The sequence below is a fragment of the Scyliorhinus torazame genome, chromosome 15 (assembly GCF_047496885.1).
Source record: "Scyliorhinus torazame isolate Kashiwa2021f chromosome 15, sScyTor2.1, whole genome shotgun sequence".
Classification (NCBI taxonomy): domain Eukaryota; kingdom Metazoa; phylum Chordata; class Chondrichthyes; order Carcharhiniformes; family Scyliorhinidae; genus Scyliorhinus; species Scyliorhinus torazame.
The window spans coordinates 135017228-135034465 of record NC_092721.1 but is presented as its reverse complement, the minus strand read 5'-3'; the positions used below and the strand labels follow the sequence as shown (position 1 = coordinate 135034465).

The 17238-nt window shown below is 43.8% G+C and overlaps 1 protein-coding gene across 2 annotated transcripts in view; it reads right to left on the bottom strand.

Moving 5' to 3' along the window:
* Nucleotides 1–579: 579 nt before the first annotated feature.
* Nucleotides 580–17238, bottom strand: part of atm (ATM serine/threonine kinase) — a 244812-nt gene continuing 228153 nt past the window's right edge. For both annotated transcript variants that reach the window (XM_072476780.1, XM_072476781.1), the window contains exons 61-63: nt 14374–14437; nt 5662–5810; nt 580–1942 (exon numbers count right to left, since the gene is read on the bottom strand). In XM_072476780.1, the coding sequence (XP_072332881.1) occupies nt 1762–1942; nt 5662–5810; nt 14374–14437 (394 nt within the window). In that variant the 3' untranslated portion in view covers nt 580–1761. The remainder of the gene's footprint in view (nt 1943–5661; nt 5811–14373; nt 14438–17238) is intronic.

Below are 17238 nucleotides of genomic sequence, written 5' to 3'. Positions count from 1 at the left end.
TGGTTCTTTTAAAACTGTTTTAGAATACCTTTCCCCAGATCCCTTATTTTTCAAAGTGCCTATTTTCCCTTTATACATGTCAACTAATTCTGAATCCAACGTTTGCTGGTTACAGATTAGTCACACTTATCAAGGGAATAAACAAAATTAACATTATCTGAGACTTAATATTTTCATTTCATTTTATACAATTCCAAATAAAATATTTTAATAAAACGTTTTATTCCAGAAGCCCCTTTGTACACTGGCAAAGTACTTGACCGGAAAAGTCACTACACAGGGAGGCAGGAGACATTTTTCTGCACCCATCACCATATGCGATTGCCTCCAACATACAACCATGGGCTACTACGAGCTAACAGAAGCTTAGATGTCATTCAATTTCCAATAAAATATTAAAGAAATAGAACACATAATCGTATGGGAAGTAATCATAGATTATCAGACTTAAATAATCTTACGTGGAATCTGATTTTATGAATGTTCTCACCGGTGGTAAATTACCCTGTAGTGAAGATGAATCATTTTATACAGTAAAAAATGAAACCAAATGAAAATAATGGATACTTACTTCAGAAATGTTGATGCAAATATTTTTATTTAAGTTTTTGTCTAAAAATATGTATGGGGCATGTCGCCTTAATAGTAAAATGGCTGCTGATCCTAAATGCTAAAATGCACATTGCATAGAATAGGTAAACAGAGTATATTTTTCCAAGAATAGATAAGGTGCCTCATAATGCGCAAGGGAAAACTCAGAGAGGAAGATTAGACATTTACAGTTAAAATTATACTGTCAATTTACAACTTGCAGGAAGCGTACAAATAATTAAATCTGCAATATACACTAGATTCAAGTTCAATTTAGTATCAAAAACAGTATCATGGAATTAAATAATTTCTTAAAATGTTTCATTCTTGAAGGCAATTAGGAATGGCCAACAAATGTTGGCTTTGCCAGCGAAATCCACAGCCCAGGAAATAAATTTGTTAACTGTGCAAAATGAATGTCTTGATATCTGAGTAGTACAATATAGAGCAAATACAAAATAACTGTAGCAGACATTAATCTTGCAAAAACATCCTGTTTCAGATGAGTGACTAATTTGTACATGCATGAGGTGCTTCTAGAAATGCAAACATTTCAGAATTATTGGATAGCTCCTCCTCCATTGCAACTGAAGGCAAGTTAGGAGATGACAGATTCCACTATTCACTGATCTCACACTTTTGACGGGGTACTATGCTCAGGCCAGAGATACGGATTATATTTGTAAAGCCCAATTTAATGAACCACACTAAAGTGTGGCTTTCCATTAACAGCATGAAATATAGTCTAAAACCTGTAACTATGAAATACAGGAATTCAGCAACAGTTTTTAAAATAATGTTAATTTTGATTTGAAATCTATCATAGAAACAAAGGCACAGAATTGTCAATTAGCGGGAATTTTTTCTAATAACCTAACTGAGAAGGTTCTTGCATCTTTTTATCTGTATATGAATATTAGGGTATAATCTCTACGTTGGGTATTGGAGGACAATACAATGTTGTTTTCATGTCACCACTACTAAACTTTTACCCATTAGAGATGAATTAACAATGGAAAAATTATTTTGCAGCACTTGACTGATATCTAAAATTGAGGTACAGGATTCTGATTCAAGAGTACAATAAAAAATACACATCCATATTGTACAGCCAAAACATTGGTAGTTTATTACAAAGAACTGTAAAACCTGCAGTACATTTTTTTTTCATCATACCCAAGGTTGCCAGCCTGGAAATAGTCGACTGAGATTCTTAAGATCTCTGGCTTGCTGTATAAGGAGATTCACCTGTCCACCCACACTGAGGACAGCACCCTCCTCAACCCCCTTCAGCTTCTCCTGTAGCCTCAGAAGTACTCGTTCTGCAACTTTATTGATGCTCTTGACATCACTATTGAAAGAGAATATAGCAGGTAAACATGGATTTATAATAAATGCATGATACAATAACAACTTGCATTTATGTAGGACTTTTCAGATAGAAAGATGCCCCAAGGTACTTCACAGAAGCTTAAACTAGATAAAAAATCAATGGGGAACCAAAGAAGGTAAGTATGTAATAGAGTCCCCAGGAGTCAGTGATGGGCTCACTGTGTTTTTGATATATATCAATGTCCTAGACTAGGGTATACAGGACATAACTTTGCAGAAGACACAAAATTCAGAAACACAAACACAGTGAACAGTGAGAAAAATAATACAGGAGGAAATAGACTGGTGAAATGGGCAGGCACATGGTAGATGAAATAAAGCACAGCAGTATGAAGTGATTCATTTTGGTTAATGGAAGGAAAGGCTATTATCTAAATTATGCAATTTTCAAGGAGGCAGGGCAATAGAGACTGCTGGAGGTATACCTGCACAGGCCTCTGAGGATGGCAGCACAAGTTGAGAAGGCTTATTAAAAACCACATGGGATCTTTGGCTTTATAAGTAGAGGAGGGAGCACTAAAGCAAGGAAATTATGTTAAACCTTTTATAAAATACCTCTTAGGCCCAGCTAGAGTGTTGTGGCTAATTTGGCTACCATACCTTAGGAGGGATGCCAAGATCTTAGAGAGGTCATTCATTTATTAGAATGGTCTCAGGGATGTAAGCATTCAGTCTGTGGAGAAGTAAGAGCAATTTGGCTGTTCTCCTCAGAGGTGAGCAGATTCATGGGGATTTTTGATCAAGATGTTCAAATTCTTGAAGGGTTTAGATGGAATAAATAAGAAGAAACCGGCAGAAGGCTCAGCAAACATTTTTGTAAAAGATTCCAATTAAGGGGAAATTTATGTGGCCAATCCACCTACCCTGTACATCTTTGGGTTGTGGGGGTGAGGCCCACGCAGACACGGGGAGAATGTGCAAACTCCATACGGACAGTGACCGGGGCCAGGATCAGATCCAGGTCCTCGGCAACCTGAGGCAGCAGTGCTTAAACACTGCGCCACCGTGCCACCCTAGGCTCAGTAAACATAAGACACAGATTTAATTTAATTAGCAAACAATCTAAAGGCAACATGAGGAATATATTTTTATGCAGGGAGTTGCTTTGATCTGAAATGCACAACCTGAAAAAGGTGGTGGAGGCAGATACAGCAGTAACATTCAACGGAACTGGGTGAAAAAGTAAAATTTGCCGGGCTATGGAAAAAGAGCATGGGAATGGGCATAATTGGATCACTCTTTCAAAGGATTGGCACAGGCATGATGGGCCAAATAACCTCATGTCCATGTGTATCTGTCATTTATTAAGTGATTAGGAGAGGTCACGGAAACCTTAGTCAAATACATGGGTTTTAAGAAGGCTCTTAAACTGCTGTTGGCATTCCCACCAATGGCATAGCAAAAAGAACAGGGAAACACTGAGACCAAAGCATTATAAAGTTGGAGAAGGCACCAATGATATGCTGGGGAAGCCATGAAGGGATTTAAACACAATGAGAATATTAAATTTGAAGCATTGATGAACTGAGGGCCAATGTTATGCACTGCACTAAGTGCAGGTCTGTGTGCACAGGATTGATGGATGAGCAGGACTCTGTAAACTGTAAGATACAAGCAGGAGAGATTTGGTTTATGAATGGTTGAGGCTAGTAAGGAGGTCATTAGGATAGTCGAGATAAACAGGATGCCCGTGGAAAAGTACCGAGGACCTAAGCACAACTTAAGAGTAATATCTCGTATTTTTACTGATCAATTTTGCTATTTCAATTTTGCCCTTTATTTGAGCTAAAATCATTTCAATCAGGCAAATACATTTATTGGAGTCTGAATCAAACTAATTTATATGTTCAGCTGGAGATCAGTATTTGTCTTTTAAATTGCAATATAAACATTGTAAAGAAGCCCTTTCTATTCTTTACTTACCTGTTAAAATTGCGCAATTATTGAAAATGATTATATTATCTGGAGAATGCAGTGCTGGTTTGGGAGAAGATATGTAAATTTGAAACCTGATGATAAATGATTTATTGGTAAAATTGCCTGCCCTCAGGGAGGAAGTTGGAGTGAAGGCAGCCTGAGCAAACCTGCCCGTAGCAGGTGTGAATATAACCTCACAGTTACTTCGGTATGTCTGAGAATATCAGCCTCCGCTGCTTATGCTAAACAAAGGAGGAAGTCTCTGACTTGTTCTGAAGTCCCAACTCGAAGTTTGTGCATTTCTTAATCCATAGAATCCCTTCAGTGCAGGAGGCCATTCGGCCCATTGAGTCTGCATCGATCCTCTGAAAGAGCACTCTACCTAGGCCCATTTCCCTGTGCATTGATTATGGCAAATCCACCTAACCTGAACACTTTTGGACTGTGGGAGGAAACCAAGCAGACATGGGGAGAAAGTGCAAACTCCACAGTCACCCAAGGCCGAATCGAATCCAGGTTGCTGGCGGCGTGAGGCAGCAGTGCTAACCAATGTGCCGCCCATAGATGGCTTTATGAGACACAACGGAAGTAATTATTTCTTGAAGTTCTAAACTGCTCTGTAACCAGCACCTTTCAAACTTCCTCAGGTGACATGTGAGATGAATAGCACAGATACCTTTAAGAGGAAGCTAGGTGAAATAGGGCAGGAGCATAAACTAGTTGGGCTGAATGACTTAACACTCTGCTGCAATTTTATTATTATTATCTATGCAAAGAATAGGAACAAAGGTGAATTCTTGGCTGTACCAGAGACAAATTCCATCTTTATTCTTTTGTTCATTTATGACCTGTTACCATATGCCAAAATAAAGCCTCATTATGTACTTCAACAGGTCAAAAAAAGAATGAATTAATTAGAATACTAAAAGTTTTCTGAGCTTAATGCAAACATTGTTGTTTTGCTTCTGGCCTCTGCTGAGCACATTCTCTGACACCTCAACACTTGCAAATGTATTAGGCTGAATATTGTAGGCTGATGGGGGTGGGCAGAAAGATCGCTTTGGGAAAAAGATGCGCTGGTTTGCTGGCATTTTCTGGATTGGAGATGCAATGGCCAACTGCCCACAAGCAACATGTAGCCAATTAAGAGGCCTGTTTAGACCAGTGAAAGTAGTGGTCTCCAGGGACAGACAAGGAGGTGGGAGTGCCAGTGTTCTATATCATTTAACATTGTGCCTGCCCCGTCAAAATTTTAAATGTGTTGAGAGGGTACCTTCATCGAGGTTCTCGCAAAGCTTTTAAGTGCAGGTCCTCCAGAGTTAGAAGCCCACCTGCAGTTCTTAATTGGAGAGCGAGTGCGCACTCTGGCTATTAATTGGCCTTTCCTTAAAAAATTGCAGTTTGTGTCACGCTGCATTAGCAGCAGGGGCTGATGTTCTCAGACATACCCAAGTAACTGTGAGGTTTTATTCACACCTGCTACGGGCAGGTTTGCTCAGGCTGCCTTCACTCCAACTTCCTCCCTAAGGGCAATTTTACCAATAAATCATTTATCATCAGGTTTCAAATTGAGAACCCGAACATTATCCTGACGTCGAGACCCTGACACAAAAATTAAGATCCGGCCCACCTTATGGGAAATCAATGACACAAACCAGCAGCCTATTGTTTCTTAGTGCAATGTATAACAGTGAGTTAAGTCACATTGGAATCATTAATGTTGCCTTAGCACAGCTATCTTAAAGTAATGTTGATTCTTACGTGGCATCTCCGTCACACTCTGGCTCATCTCCAGCTATCGTGGAATTCAGTGTGGAATGGAGGTCTGTATCTTCTTCAGGTCTCTGCTGTAGGTAAAGTGCTTTTAAAGGATTCATGGTCCAGTCAAAAAGAGGGTCATACAGCAGCACCTGGAAAGTATGTGGAAAGGAGCATTTAAGAAATAGGTCTATATGGCGAACAATAAAAGCACATCCAAGGCTCCCTCCCTACATTTTAAATTGATACAGCTTCAAGTCTTTGATGCTTTTATCAGTACATATGACCCTAAAACAGTAAGCACCACAGATAAGTGGGCAAAGCAAATTTACTAGTCTGGAGTTTATGGTCGGGATGGTAGTGAAACTGTCAGTATTTACCATCATTATTCTGTGAAACTGACAGCAACTTTTGATATCCGCATATGTGCAATGCGAAAATCCAGACGCTGCTGTCAGTGATTTCCCGATTTCCCATAGGATGCTCCAATAAACTCTTGAGAGGTGGAAATCACTGTATTGACATGAATTTCCACTTTTTACACTATTGTTCTTGCTGTAAAAAACCCTTAAAGTTGTGCCTTTTAAAGTAGCATAATATGGAATATCAAATTTCTCCTTCCATGAAAGTAATTTTGTTTTGAAAGTTTATTTGATATTTCAATATGTGTTCAACATTTTAATCCCATGTGTATGTCACAATCTTTTCTTTGCTTTCTGTAAATGTTTTTGAAAAATTGATCAAAACCTGCTTGTTACTTCCTAGTTTGCCATCTGTGAGAATGTTTCAACATGACAAGCTGTTTAACCTGCTTGATGACATCAATGTTGTTGGACTCAGTTAGGGCCAGAATGAAATCCACATCCCTAGATATTCAAATTTGGACAACTCCTCAAACTAATACAGGGTACAGAACTGCTTGAAGTTGTCTTACAGGGCTATCTGCAGATCACTTCCAGTGAAACTCAACAGCCTTTCACCAGCCTTGGGATTGCACTATGCAAGAGCATAAGGACAGGCAAAAGTTCTTCGCTATAGTTGTTATGGAATGATTTATTTTCTGTAGCTTTTATTCCAGCATTTTAGCCAAGAGTACATGGTAATGTTGTGCAGAAATGCATTGAAAGGAAAGGAATTGTGAGCAATTGCGATGTGGGGACAACATCTCTGGGGAAGCCGAGTCTTAGTATCTAATCATGGGCAGGCCATCTGGAGTGAAGAGGAAAAGGGCCCCCATAGGGCTAGGTCAGGAAAAAGGGTCGATGCAGACACGATGGATCAAATGGTCTCCTTCTGCACAGTAGTGAGTCTATGATTCTATATTGCTAATGTCACTTGCCCCTGAATGAAAATACACTTGCATAGAAATTTAGGGTGACGATGATCTTGATAGACACAGACAATGCTGCCTTTGCCCTGCTGTGCAGCTGCAGGTCTGGTTGTAGGTGGTGGCACCAGCTCCTTGGTGAGACACAGGCGCCTCACACAGGATAAACTTCAATGGCTAGTTAGTAATAAAGATACCAAGTCTTGACTTCTCCAGGTAGAGCTTTGTGTGTTCAGCTAGGAGTAATTAAGGAAGGGGTCAAGACTTGTGTGATGCAAAATGGCAAATCATGAACCAAAGCATTAGAGGCTGTTTGGTGCCAATCTTCCCATTCTGCAAGTTTCTGCAGCATGCAAGGCACGCCCATGCTCGCATTCTTATAGTCAGGGTGTGCCATGTCAGAACTGAATGAAGCGATGTAGCCAACACGCGTTTTGAAAATGATCTTTCTTGAATTTTTTAACATTTCATATAAAAGATGACAAAAGACACAAACACAATTTACAAAATACTCACCCTTGCCCCCCCCTCCCCCCCCCCCCCCCCACACCTCCCAGCTCTCCCCCCAACCCAAACCACGCCCCTCCTCTCCCCCACACACAACGAATAACCCCCCCCCCCAAATATCTTCTTGACAAGTTCGAGCAAGACCTCTTCACTGCACGGGACTTACGCTATATACTAGATACATTGACGACAATTTTCTTGCTTTGGACTCGTGGCAAAGAATCACTGAAACGACTACACAATATCAACAAGTTTCATCCCACCATCAGACTCACTGTGGACTACTCTCCAGAATCGGTTGCATTCTTGGACACACGTATCTCCATCAAGGATGGACACTCTAGAACTTCACTCTGCTGCAAGCCCACGGATAACCTCACGATGCTTCACATCTCCATCTTCCACCCTAAACACGTTAAAGATGCCATCCCCTACGGACGAGCCCTCCGTATACACAGGATGTGCTCGGACGAGGAGGAACGCGACAGACACCCTCGTAAGAACGGGATATGGTGCTCGACTCATCGGTCAACTGTTCCGACACGCTACAGCGAAAAACCGCACCGACCTCCTCAGAAGACCAACACGGGACACGGCTGACAGAGTACCCTTCGTCGTCCAGTACTTCCCCGGAGCGAAGAAACTACAACATCTTCTTCGGAGCCTTTAACAAGTCATCAATGATGACGAATATCTTGCTAAGGCCATTCCCACACCTTCACTACTTGCCTTCAAACAACCGCCTAACCTCAAACAGACCATTGTTCGCAGCAAACTACCTAGCCTTTAGGAGAACAGCGACGACAGCACACAACCCTGCCACGGCAACCTCTGCAAGACATGCCAGATCATCGATATGGATACTAGCATCACACATGAGAACATCACCTACCTGGTGCGCGGTACATACTCATGCGACTCGGCCAACGTTGTCTACCTCATACGCTGCAGGAATGCATGTTCCAAGGCGTGGTACATTGGCGAGACCATGCATGCGCTACGGCAACGGATAAACAGACACCGCGCAACAATTGCCAGGCAGGAGTGTTGTTTCCTTCCAGTTGGCGAACACTTCAGCAGTCAAGGACATTCAGCCTCCGATCTTTGGGTAAACATTCTCCAAGGCGGCTTTCAAGACACACAACAACGCAGAATCGCCAATCAGAAACTGGTAGCCAAGTTCCACACGCATGAGGAGAGCCTCAACTGGGATCATGTCACACTACATGTAACCCCACCATGCTGCCCAGGTTTGCAGAATCCTACTAACTGTCCTGGCTTGAGACAATTCACACCTCGTTTACCTATGATTAGCACCCACTCCACTCACACCGTTTGTTCCTGTAAGGACTCACGTTCCAACTATTCTTCACATTCCAATCTGTAATTATCTTGCAATTGTGTCTCTCCTATATATATATATATATATACTGTGATTATGAACCTGCCTCCACTTCATCTGAAGAAGGAACAGCGCTCTGAAAGCTTGTGATTTCAAAGAAACCTGTTGGACTTTAACCTGGGTTGTGAGACTTCTTACTGTGCCCATCCCAGTCCCGTGCCGGCACCTCCACATCACTCCTAAGGTCTGGTAGTGACCAATTTTTAAAGTATATTATAAACGGTTGCCATCCACGATGGAACTCCTCAATCCACCCCTTTACGTGTATTTGAGATTCTTGAGGTGCAAAAACTTCATCAAATCACCTATCCATGCTGTAACCATTGGTGGTGCCACCAGCCTCCATCCCAACAGGATGCACCTCCATGCCACCAACGAAGAAAAGGCCCATGCCCCATCCACAGTTCCGACACATCGAAGACCCCAAAAACTGCCATCAGTGGGCAAGGTTCCACCTCTACATTCAGGATTGCCGACATGGTGTCAAAAAAGGCCCCCAAAAACTCTACCAGCTTGGCGCACGACCATAACATATATGAATGTTGTGTGGGCCCCCTCAAACAGCACTCGCACCTGTCCTCCTTTCCTTCAAAAGCTCATCCTTGCTTCGGTAAGGTGTGCTCGAAAAACTACTTTGAACTGAATACTGTTTAACCTTGTGCAAGACAATAACGTATTCACCCTCCTCAATGCCTCACACCACACTCCATCCTCCAGTTTTGGCCCCGACTCGTCTCCCCATTTCGCCTTCACCCCCTCAACCAAACCCCATCTCCTCCGAGAACAGATCCCCCACCTTCTCCAACCATTTTCCCCTCCATGCACTAAATGTGACATCCAGCCGTGCCAGATCAAACAGGTGATTAGTACAAATGCGGGCAGCCGTGAGGCTGCTCTCATTTCGAAATGCTGGCGGAGCTGCCTCCAGATTTTAAGTGTGGCCGCCACCACTGGATTTGCTGAATATTTTGTCAACGCCACTGGAAGTGGTGCCGTTACCAACACTCCCAAACCTTTCTCCCTAAGTGACTCTGATTCCATCCGTACCCAGAGGGTCATCCCAGCACCTTCTCCGCGTTAGCTGCCTGGTTCTCCTTCTGAAGCATCCCCCTTCGAATCCTCAGGACCTTGCCCGCCCAAATAAATCCAGTAATAAGCCGGTCCACCTCTTGAAAAAACGACTTGGGCAGAAACACTAGGAGGCACTGGAATAGGAATCTAGGCGAGACATTCATTCTAACCGACTGGACTTGGGCTGCTAGCGATAGCGGGAGACTATCCCACGACTACAGGTCTGCTTTGACCCTCCCCACCAAACTTCTATAGTTCAGCTTCCGTAGCCGTCCCCAATCCCCCGCCACCCCCAAGTACCGGAAGCCGGCCCTTGCCCAGTGAAACGGCAACTCCCACAATCCAGTCACCCCGATATCCCTAACACACAATATTCACTTTTCCCATTACTCCCAATAGATGCCGCTGTATCCCTTCCGTATAACAGCAAATCGTTAGCATATAATGAAACCCTGTGCTCCAACCCCACATTCCTTCAAGGCCCTCAACGCCATAGCCAATGTCGCAATTGCCATCACAAACAATAAATGAGACAGCGATCCCTGCCTCGTGCCCCAGTGTAACCAAAAGGTCTCAGAAGTCATATGATTAGTACAGGCACTAGCCAACGGCGCCGCATACAACTGCCGCACCCAGGATATAAGCCCGGACCCAGCCCAAATTTCTCCAATACCGTAAAGAGGTATACCCACTCCACCTGGTCAAACACCTTCTCCGTATCCAGAAATATAATGATCTCCGGCACAGGACCGGTCGCAGGGGTAAGCACCACATTAACCAACTGCCGCACATTCGCAGACAAGTTCAGCCCCTTCACGAACACCATCTGATCTTCCCCTATCATCTCTGTGAAGCACAACTCCAGTCTTAAACCCAACCCCTTGGCCACCAATTTGGAATCTACGTTCAACACGTAGAATGGACAGTATGACCCACACTCCGTGAGTTCTGGCAATCTGCAAGAGTAGTGAGATGAATGCCTGTCCCAATGTCCCCGGGAGAGTGCCCTGCTCCCCCCACCCCCCCGCCCCCGGTGGACAGCAAAAGATCATGTCACGCTCCCATACTAAGCTGGTGACTGCCCAGGTCTGTTACTGCAGCTACCAACCGCTTCATGAGCGACACATCGTCCCAATTTGGGGCATTTACGCTTGCCGGTACAACTGGCTTTCCCTCCAAAACACCTACCACTATCACGTATTGCCGCACGTGATGGCTCGTTTGGCCTCGGCCTCTGTCACAGGGCTCGCTGCGCCTTATCTAATTTCGGCGTAGCAAACACCTCATCTCCACCCACCAACTGAGAAAACATCGCTGAAAAATATTTGATCGGCGTCGCACCCTCCAGCAAGTCCACGAGGTAGCCTCGACCTGTTCTCCATATCATCAACCTTGGCTTTCAGGCCCTCGTTTCTATCTGCCAGAATCTGCATTTGAGCCTCCAATGAAACCGAATGTGCATCGGTCTTTGTGGTTCGACAGGGTCTCCTCAACACCCTTTAACGTCTCACCCTGCTGCCTTTCAGCCCTGGCAGTTTTGCCAAGCTGCTCCCGGAGCGGGCCCAGCACCTCCTTGATGGTGGTTTTGAATGAGTCCTTCAGTTCCCTGCCTTGCCGCTCAAATATACCATTCATCCAATTTCTGAACTTTTCCTGCTCCTGCGCCATCACACTCGTCAGGTCTTTCAACGTGACAAGCACCGCTGTTTCCACCGCAAACTTCCCCACTTCCTGATCTTATGATGGAAGAGAGGTTATTGGTGAAGCAGCTGAAAATGGTTGGCCCTAGAACACTACCCTGAGGATGTCCTGAGCTGAGATGATTGACTCCAACCACCACACCCATCTTCCTTTGTGCCAGGTTTGACTCCAACCAGCGGAGAGTTTTCCACCTGATTCCCATTGACTCCAATTTAGCTAGGGCTCCTTGATGCCATACTTGGTCAACTGTTGCCTTGATGTCAAGGGCAATCACTCTCACCTCACCTCTGGCATTTAGCTCTTTTGTCCATGTTTGCAGCAAGGTTGTAATGAGGTCAGGAGCTGAGTGACAATGGCATAACCCAAACTGAGTGTCCGTGAGCAGGTTATTGCTGAGTAAGTGCAGCTTGATAGCACTGTTGATGACTCCCTCCATCACTTTGCTGATGATGGAGAATAGACTGATAGGGCAGTAATTGGCTGGGTTGGATTTGTCCTGTTTCTTGTGTACAGGACACACCTGCGCAATTTTCCACATTGCCGGGTAGATGCCAGCGTTGTAGCTGTACTGGAACAGCTTGGCTAGGGGTGTGGCTAGGGGTGTGGCAAGTTCTGGGGCACAAGACTTCAGTACCATTGCTGAAATATTGTCAAGGCCCAAAGCCTTTGCAGTATCCAATGTCTTCAGCTGTTTCTTGATATCACGTGGGGTGAATCGAATTGGCTGAAGACTGGCACCTGTGATGCTGGGCACCTCTGGAGGAGACCGAGATGGATCATCCACTCGGTATTTCTAGCTGAAGTGTTATGGGCCAGGGTTTAGAAAACTCCAAAGTATATTGTGGAGTTCACCTGACCTACAACTGTTTGTTGATTTTGGTTACAATGAGCAGAAGAGCCTGCCTTTCAGGTGTTATTCAACAGAGTTCTTAGGCGCTATTAATCAAAAGAATAAGCTTTATTCTACAAATTTAGTTCACACTTGTATAAACACACACAGTAAGAATTTTTATCAACTACAAACATAAAGACCCCACACAGCTACAGTAATCTATGTATAACCCTTAATGAATTTCCCCCTTAACTGTTCCAATTCAATTTTAAAAAATCCAAGTAAAACCAGAAACCACTTTTCAAAGATGTGGCCCAGCACACAGCATTCTTACTGGTATAAGACATGTTATTGATTATCTTGTTCTCCTTTCCAAACAGCAGGTTTGAATTCCTTCCAGAAAGTAATTATCTGTTTTAGGTTATCAAGCAGTCTAGAAACAGCTTTTAAAATGAAGATAGACACTTCTTTCCACCTGTGCAGTTCAAACCAGTCCAAAACTCAAAGCGAAAGTAAAACTCAGAGCCACAGCTCAGCTACACCCACACAATAACATCACTGAAGCCATGTCATAAGACAAAGGCATTTCTTAAAGGGACACTCCCAAGACAGAGGATTATTGCGAATGCTTCAGCCTTGTCTTCTGCACAGATGTGCGGGGTTCCTACATCATTTAGGATAGGGATATTTGTGGAGATGGGTTTTAAATTATTTTGACATGGCAGAGGTGGAAAACCAGTCGCGATGACCATACCAAGGGTATGGAGGTGCTTGAAGACCCCATGGTTGGGGGCTGGGGTTGGGCATTGTGCCTCCTGGCACTTTCCCGGGGTCACTGAAGTGGGCATTGCAAGAGGGGTGGTGGGGGGAAAGAGTGCCTCCCAATACTTACATGGTGTGACAGGATATGTGTGGTAGTTTTGGATAAGTTGGTGTTTGCTGATGATGGATGATCGAAAACTAGAGAAAAGATTGTTGGAGTATTCAAATTTGGTGATGATGAAGGCAGTGGTTTTGAGGTGGTAGTGGAGATGGGCAAAGTTATGAAAGTGGAGGCAAACACTCTTGGTGTTGAGTGGGATGTAAAGTTCATCCCAAGACAAAACAGGGGACAAAAGTGCAAATGATCTGCCTGAGCATGTTGCTGGGGTGTAGGTTGGATTCAGCGGCAATGGAGTGGAGTGTGTGATGGGGCTAAAGATGATTATGTCCTCACAATGTTGAGCTGAAGAAAATGATAACTTGAAGTATTTTATGACAACAAGATCATGGAAAATACAAAGGCAGTCAAGGAGCCAAAATAGGTGATTGACAGGTAGAGCTGCGTATCATCAGTATGCATGCAAAAGCTGACCATAGGCTTGTGGATGATGTTACTAAGGAAGAAATATGTAGGTAAGAAAGATAAAGTAAGTCACCATTAGATTTTGGGGGGATCCAAAAGGTGTAGATACAGGTGAGGAAAGAAAACCATTTGCTGGAAATATGCCGTGCTTGGTTGGATATGAACAAACCATGTAAGGATAATTTCTTGAAGCTGAATGAAGGGAGAAGCATTGAAAAGTAAATTTCTGATCAATCATAGTGGACAAGAGCAAGAGGTTGATCTCATGATGAGCGAAGATTGAAGAGGGTGGGATGGGAGTAAGATGGAGTAGAAAATGCTCAAATCCTGACTTGAAGCGAATAGCAATTTTGAGGCTTAAGGATGGGGAACTGCACAGTCGGATTCAATCTTGACAAAAATAAATCCATAAGCTCCTTGCATTTGGTGTTTGAGGCGAGGGTGAAAGTCAAAGTGTACCAATTACTTGCACATTCATTTAGCATCTGTTCAATGGGGAGATGGACATAAGCTTGATAAAGACAAGTTACCTCAACAATAGTTAGTAAGGCTTCTTGGGAACTTCGCATAACCTCCATTGTCTTTTCACAACATCTGAAGGGTAAGAGAACAGAAAATGTTAATGGGGACACAGCACAATTTCCTGTCACCTCTGGAATTTAAGTTTAATCCAGAGTGCAATGAATTATTACTTGCTGCTTGCAGTTTTCATACACAAAAATAATTGACAACAAAATACACTCTAACTTACCATCAATTTGCAATCTTAAGTGCTTCTATAATTGTTAATATTGTGGTAACCTGACATGATTTAGTTTCGAGCCCAATTAAATGAGATATTTTAAATTAAAGGATTGGTCACTTTAAATCGTACTGCAGTCAAACCTCAGGCAGGCTGTTGGGAATTCAGACATGACCAAGGTCAAAAACACAACCCACAGACCAACTGCCAGAAACATGGCTGGAACACATCTGTCAATCACCCATCAGGAGATCATCGCACCCTATTGTTGTGCACCAGTTCATTGACAGTAGCCCAGATCGAGCCAGACTCTTGGGCACCCAGAGTTTCTGCTGTTACCTTCTATGGGAACAGGTTACGTGCAGGCCACACCACCAGACATGGACATGTGAGGCGGGCTCAGATGTCCTGTTAGTCATCAACCGGGCCACTGGGTGCTGAGATCCCGTCCCGAGGCTTCATTGGAACAAAGCCAGAGGAAATGGCAAAAGGGAGAGGGAGGGGATAAAAAGACACCCAAGGCACATCAGCAGCGAAGACTCCAGGCAGAGGCAATCGAGACATCTGAGGAAGGAAGGAAGCAAGAAGCTGCCAGCGAGACTCACTTTTGTGGCGACAGACCAGAGGGGCTCAAGAATCAGAACCACCATTCAATCAAGCCATCTTTGCAGGTAGTATAATCAAAACTTGGGTGTTTCTTATATTATATATTTGGGGTTAATTTATGGGTTAATTGTCTTTATTAAAGATCGTTGAATTAATAATAATCTTTATTAGTGTCACAAGTAGGCTTACATTAACACTACAATGAAGTTACTGTGAAAACCCCCTAGTGAAATGAATGAAATGAAATGAAAATCGCTTATTGTCACAAGTAGGCTTCAAATGAAGTTACTGTGAAAAGCCCCTAGTCGCCACATTCCGGCGCCTGTTCGGGGAGGCTGTTACGGGAATCGAACCGTGCTGCTGGCCTGCCTTGGTCTGCTTTCAAAGCCAGCAATTTAGCCCTGTGCTAAACAGCCCCTAGTCACCACACTATGGCGCCTATTCGGGTACACTGAGGGAGAATTCAGAATGTCCAATTCACCTAATAGGCACATCTTTCGGGACTTGTGGGATGAAATCGGAGCACCTGGAGGAAACCCATGCAGACTCTGCACAGACAGTGACCCAAGCCGAAAATCGAACCCGGGTCCCTGGCGCTATGAAGCAACAGTGCTACCCACTGTGTTACCATGCTGCACAATTATACTTTTGTTGGTCCTTTGTTCTCCTCGCTATTGAAGACCTCGGAGTAAAACTTTGATTAAAATACTGGTCAAAGTATCTGAGAATTCGGCAGATACAACAATATACAAAATTGGAAATTTACAGGTGTGCAGTGGAAGATACGTTTTAGAGACACCATATCAAATGCTGGACAGAAAAGGGGGTATTGTACATTGTTCAGATCCAGGATTTACTGCGACAATCTTGAAAATGCTTAACCGTTAACATAAAGTGGTGCAGTCTTCAGCCAGAAGTGACGATCCATCTCGGCCTCTCCAGAGGTCCCCAACATCACAGATGCCAGTCTTCAGCCAATTCGATTCATTCCATGTAATATTAAAAAATGGCTGAAGACGCTGGTTACTGAAAAGCTATGGGCCCTGACAACATCCTAGCTTGCTGTGCCCCTAGTCAAGCTGTTCCAGTACAGGAACAACACTGGCATCTACCCAGCAATGTAGAAAATTGCCCAGGTATGTCCTGTACACAAATAGGACAAATCCAAACCAGCCAATTACCACCTAATCAGTCTACTCTCGATCATCAGTGAAGTGATGGAAGTAGCAAGATCCTGCTCACTGACACTCAGTTTGGGTTCCCCTAGGACCACCCAGCTCCTGGCATAATTACAGCCTTTGTTCAAACATGGACATAAGAACTGAACTCCAGATGTGAGGCAAGAGTGACTGCCCTTGACATCAAGGCAGAATTTGACCGAGTATGCCATCAAGGAGTCCTAGCAAAACTGGAGTTAATGGGAATTAGGGAGAAAACAGTCCATTGGTTGGAGTCATATCAAACACAAAAGAAGATGGATATGGTTGTTGGAGTTCAATCATCTCAGTTCGAGGACATCACTGCAGGAGTTCCTCAGGGTAGTGTCCTAGTCCAAACCATCTCCAGCTGCTTCCTTCCTTCCATCAGAAGATCAAAAGTGAGGATATTCGTTGATGATTTTACAATGTTCAGCGCTATTTGCGACTCCTCAGATACAATGTCCAAATGCAGCAAGACCGAGACAATATCCAGGTTTGGACTGACAAGTGATGAGTAACATTCACACCTCACAAGTGCCAGACAATGACCATCTCCAACAAGAGAGAATATAACCATCGCTCCTTGACATTCAATGACATTCCATCACTGAATCCTCCAGCATCAACATCCTGAGAGTTACCATTCACCAGGAACTGAACTGGACTAATCATATAAATACAGTGGCTACAAGAGCAGGACAGAGGTTAGGAATCCTGCAATGAGTAACTCACCTCCTGACTCCCCTAAGCCTGTCCACCATCTACAAGGCACAAGTCAGGAGTGTGATGGAATATTCTCCACTTGCCTGGATGAGTGCAGCTCCAACTACAACCATGCAGGACAAAGC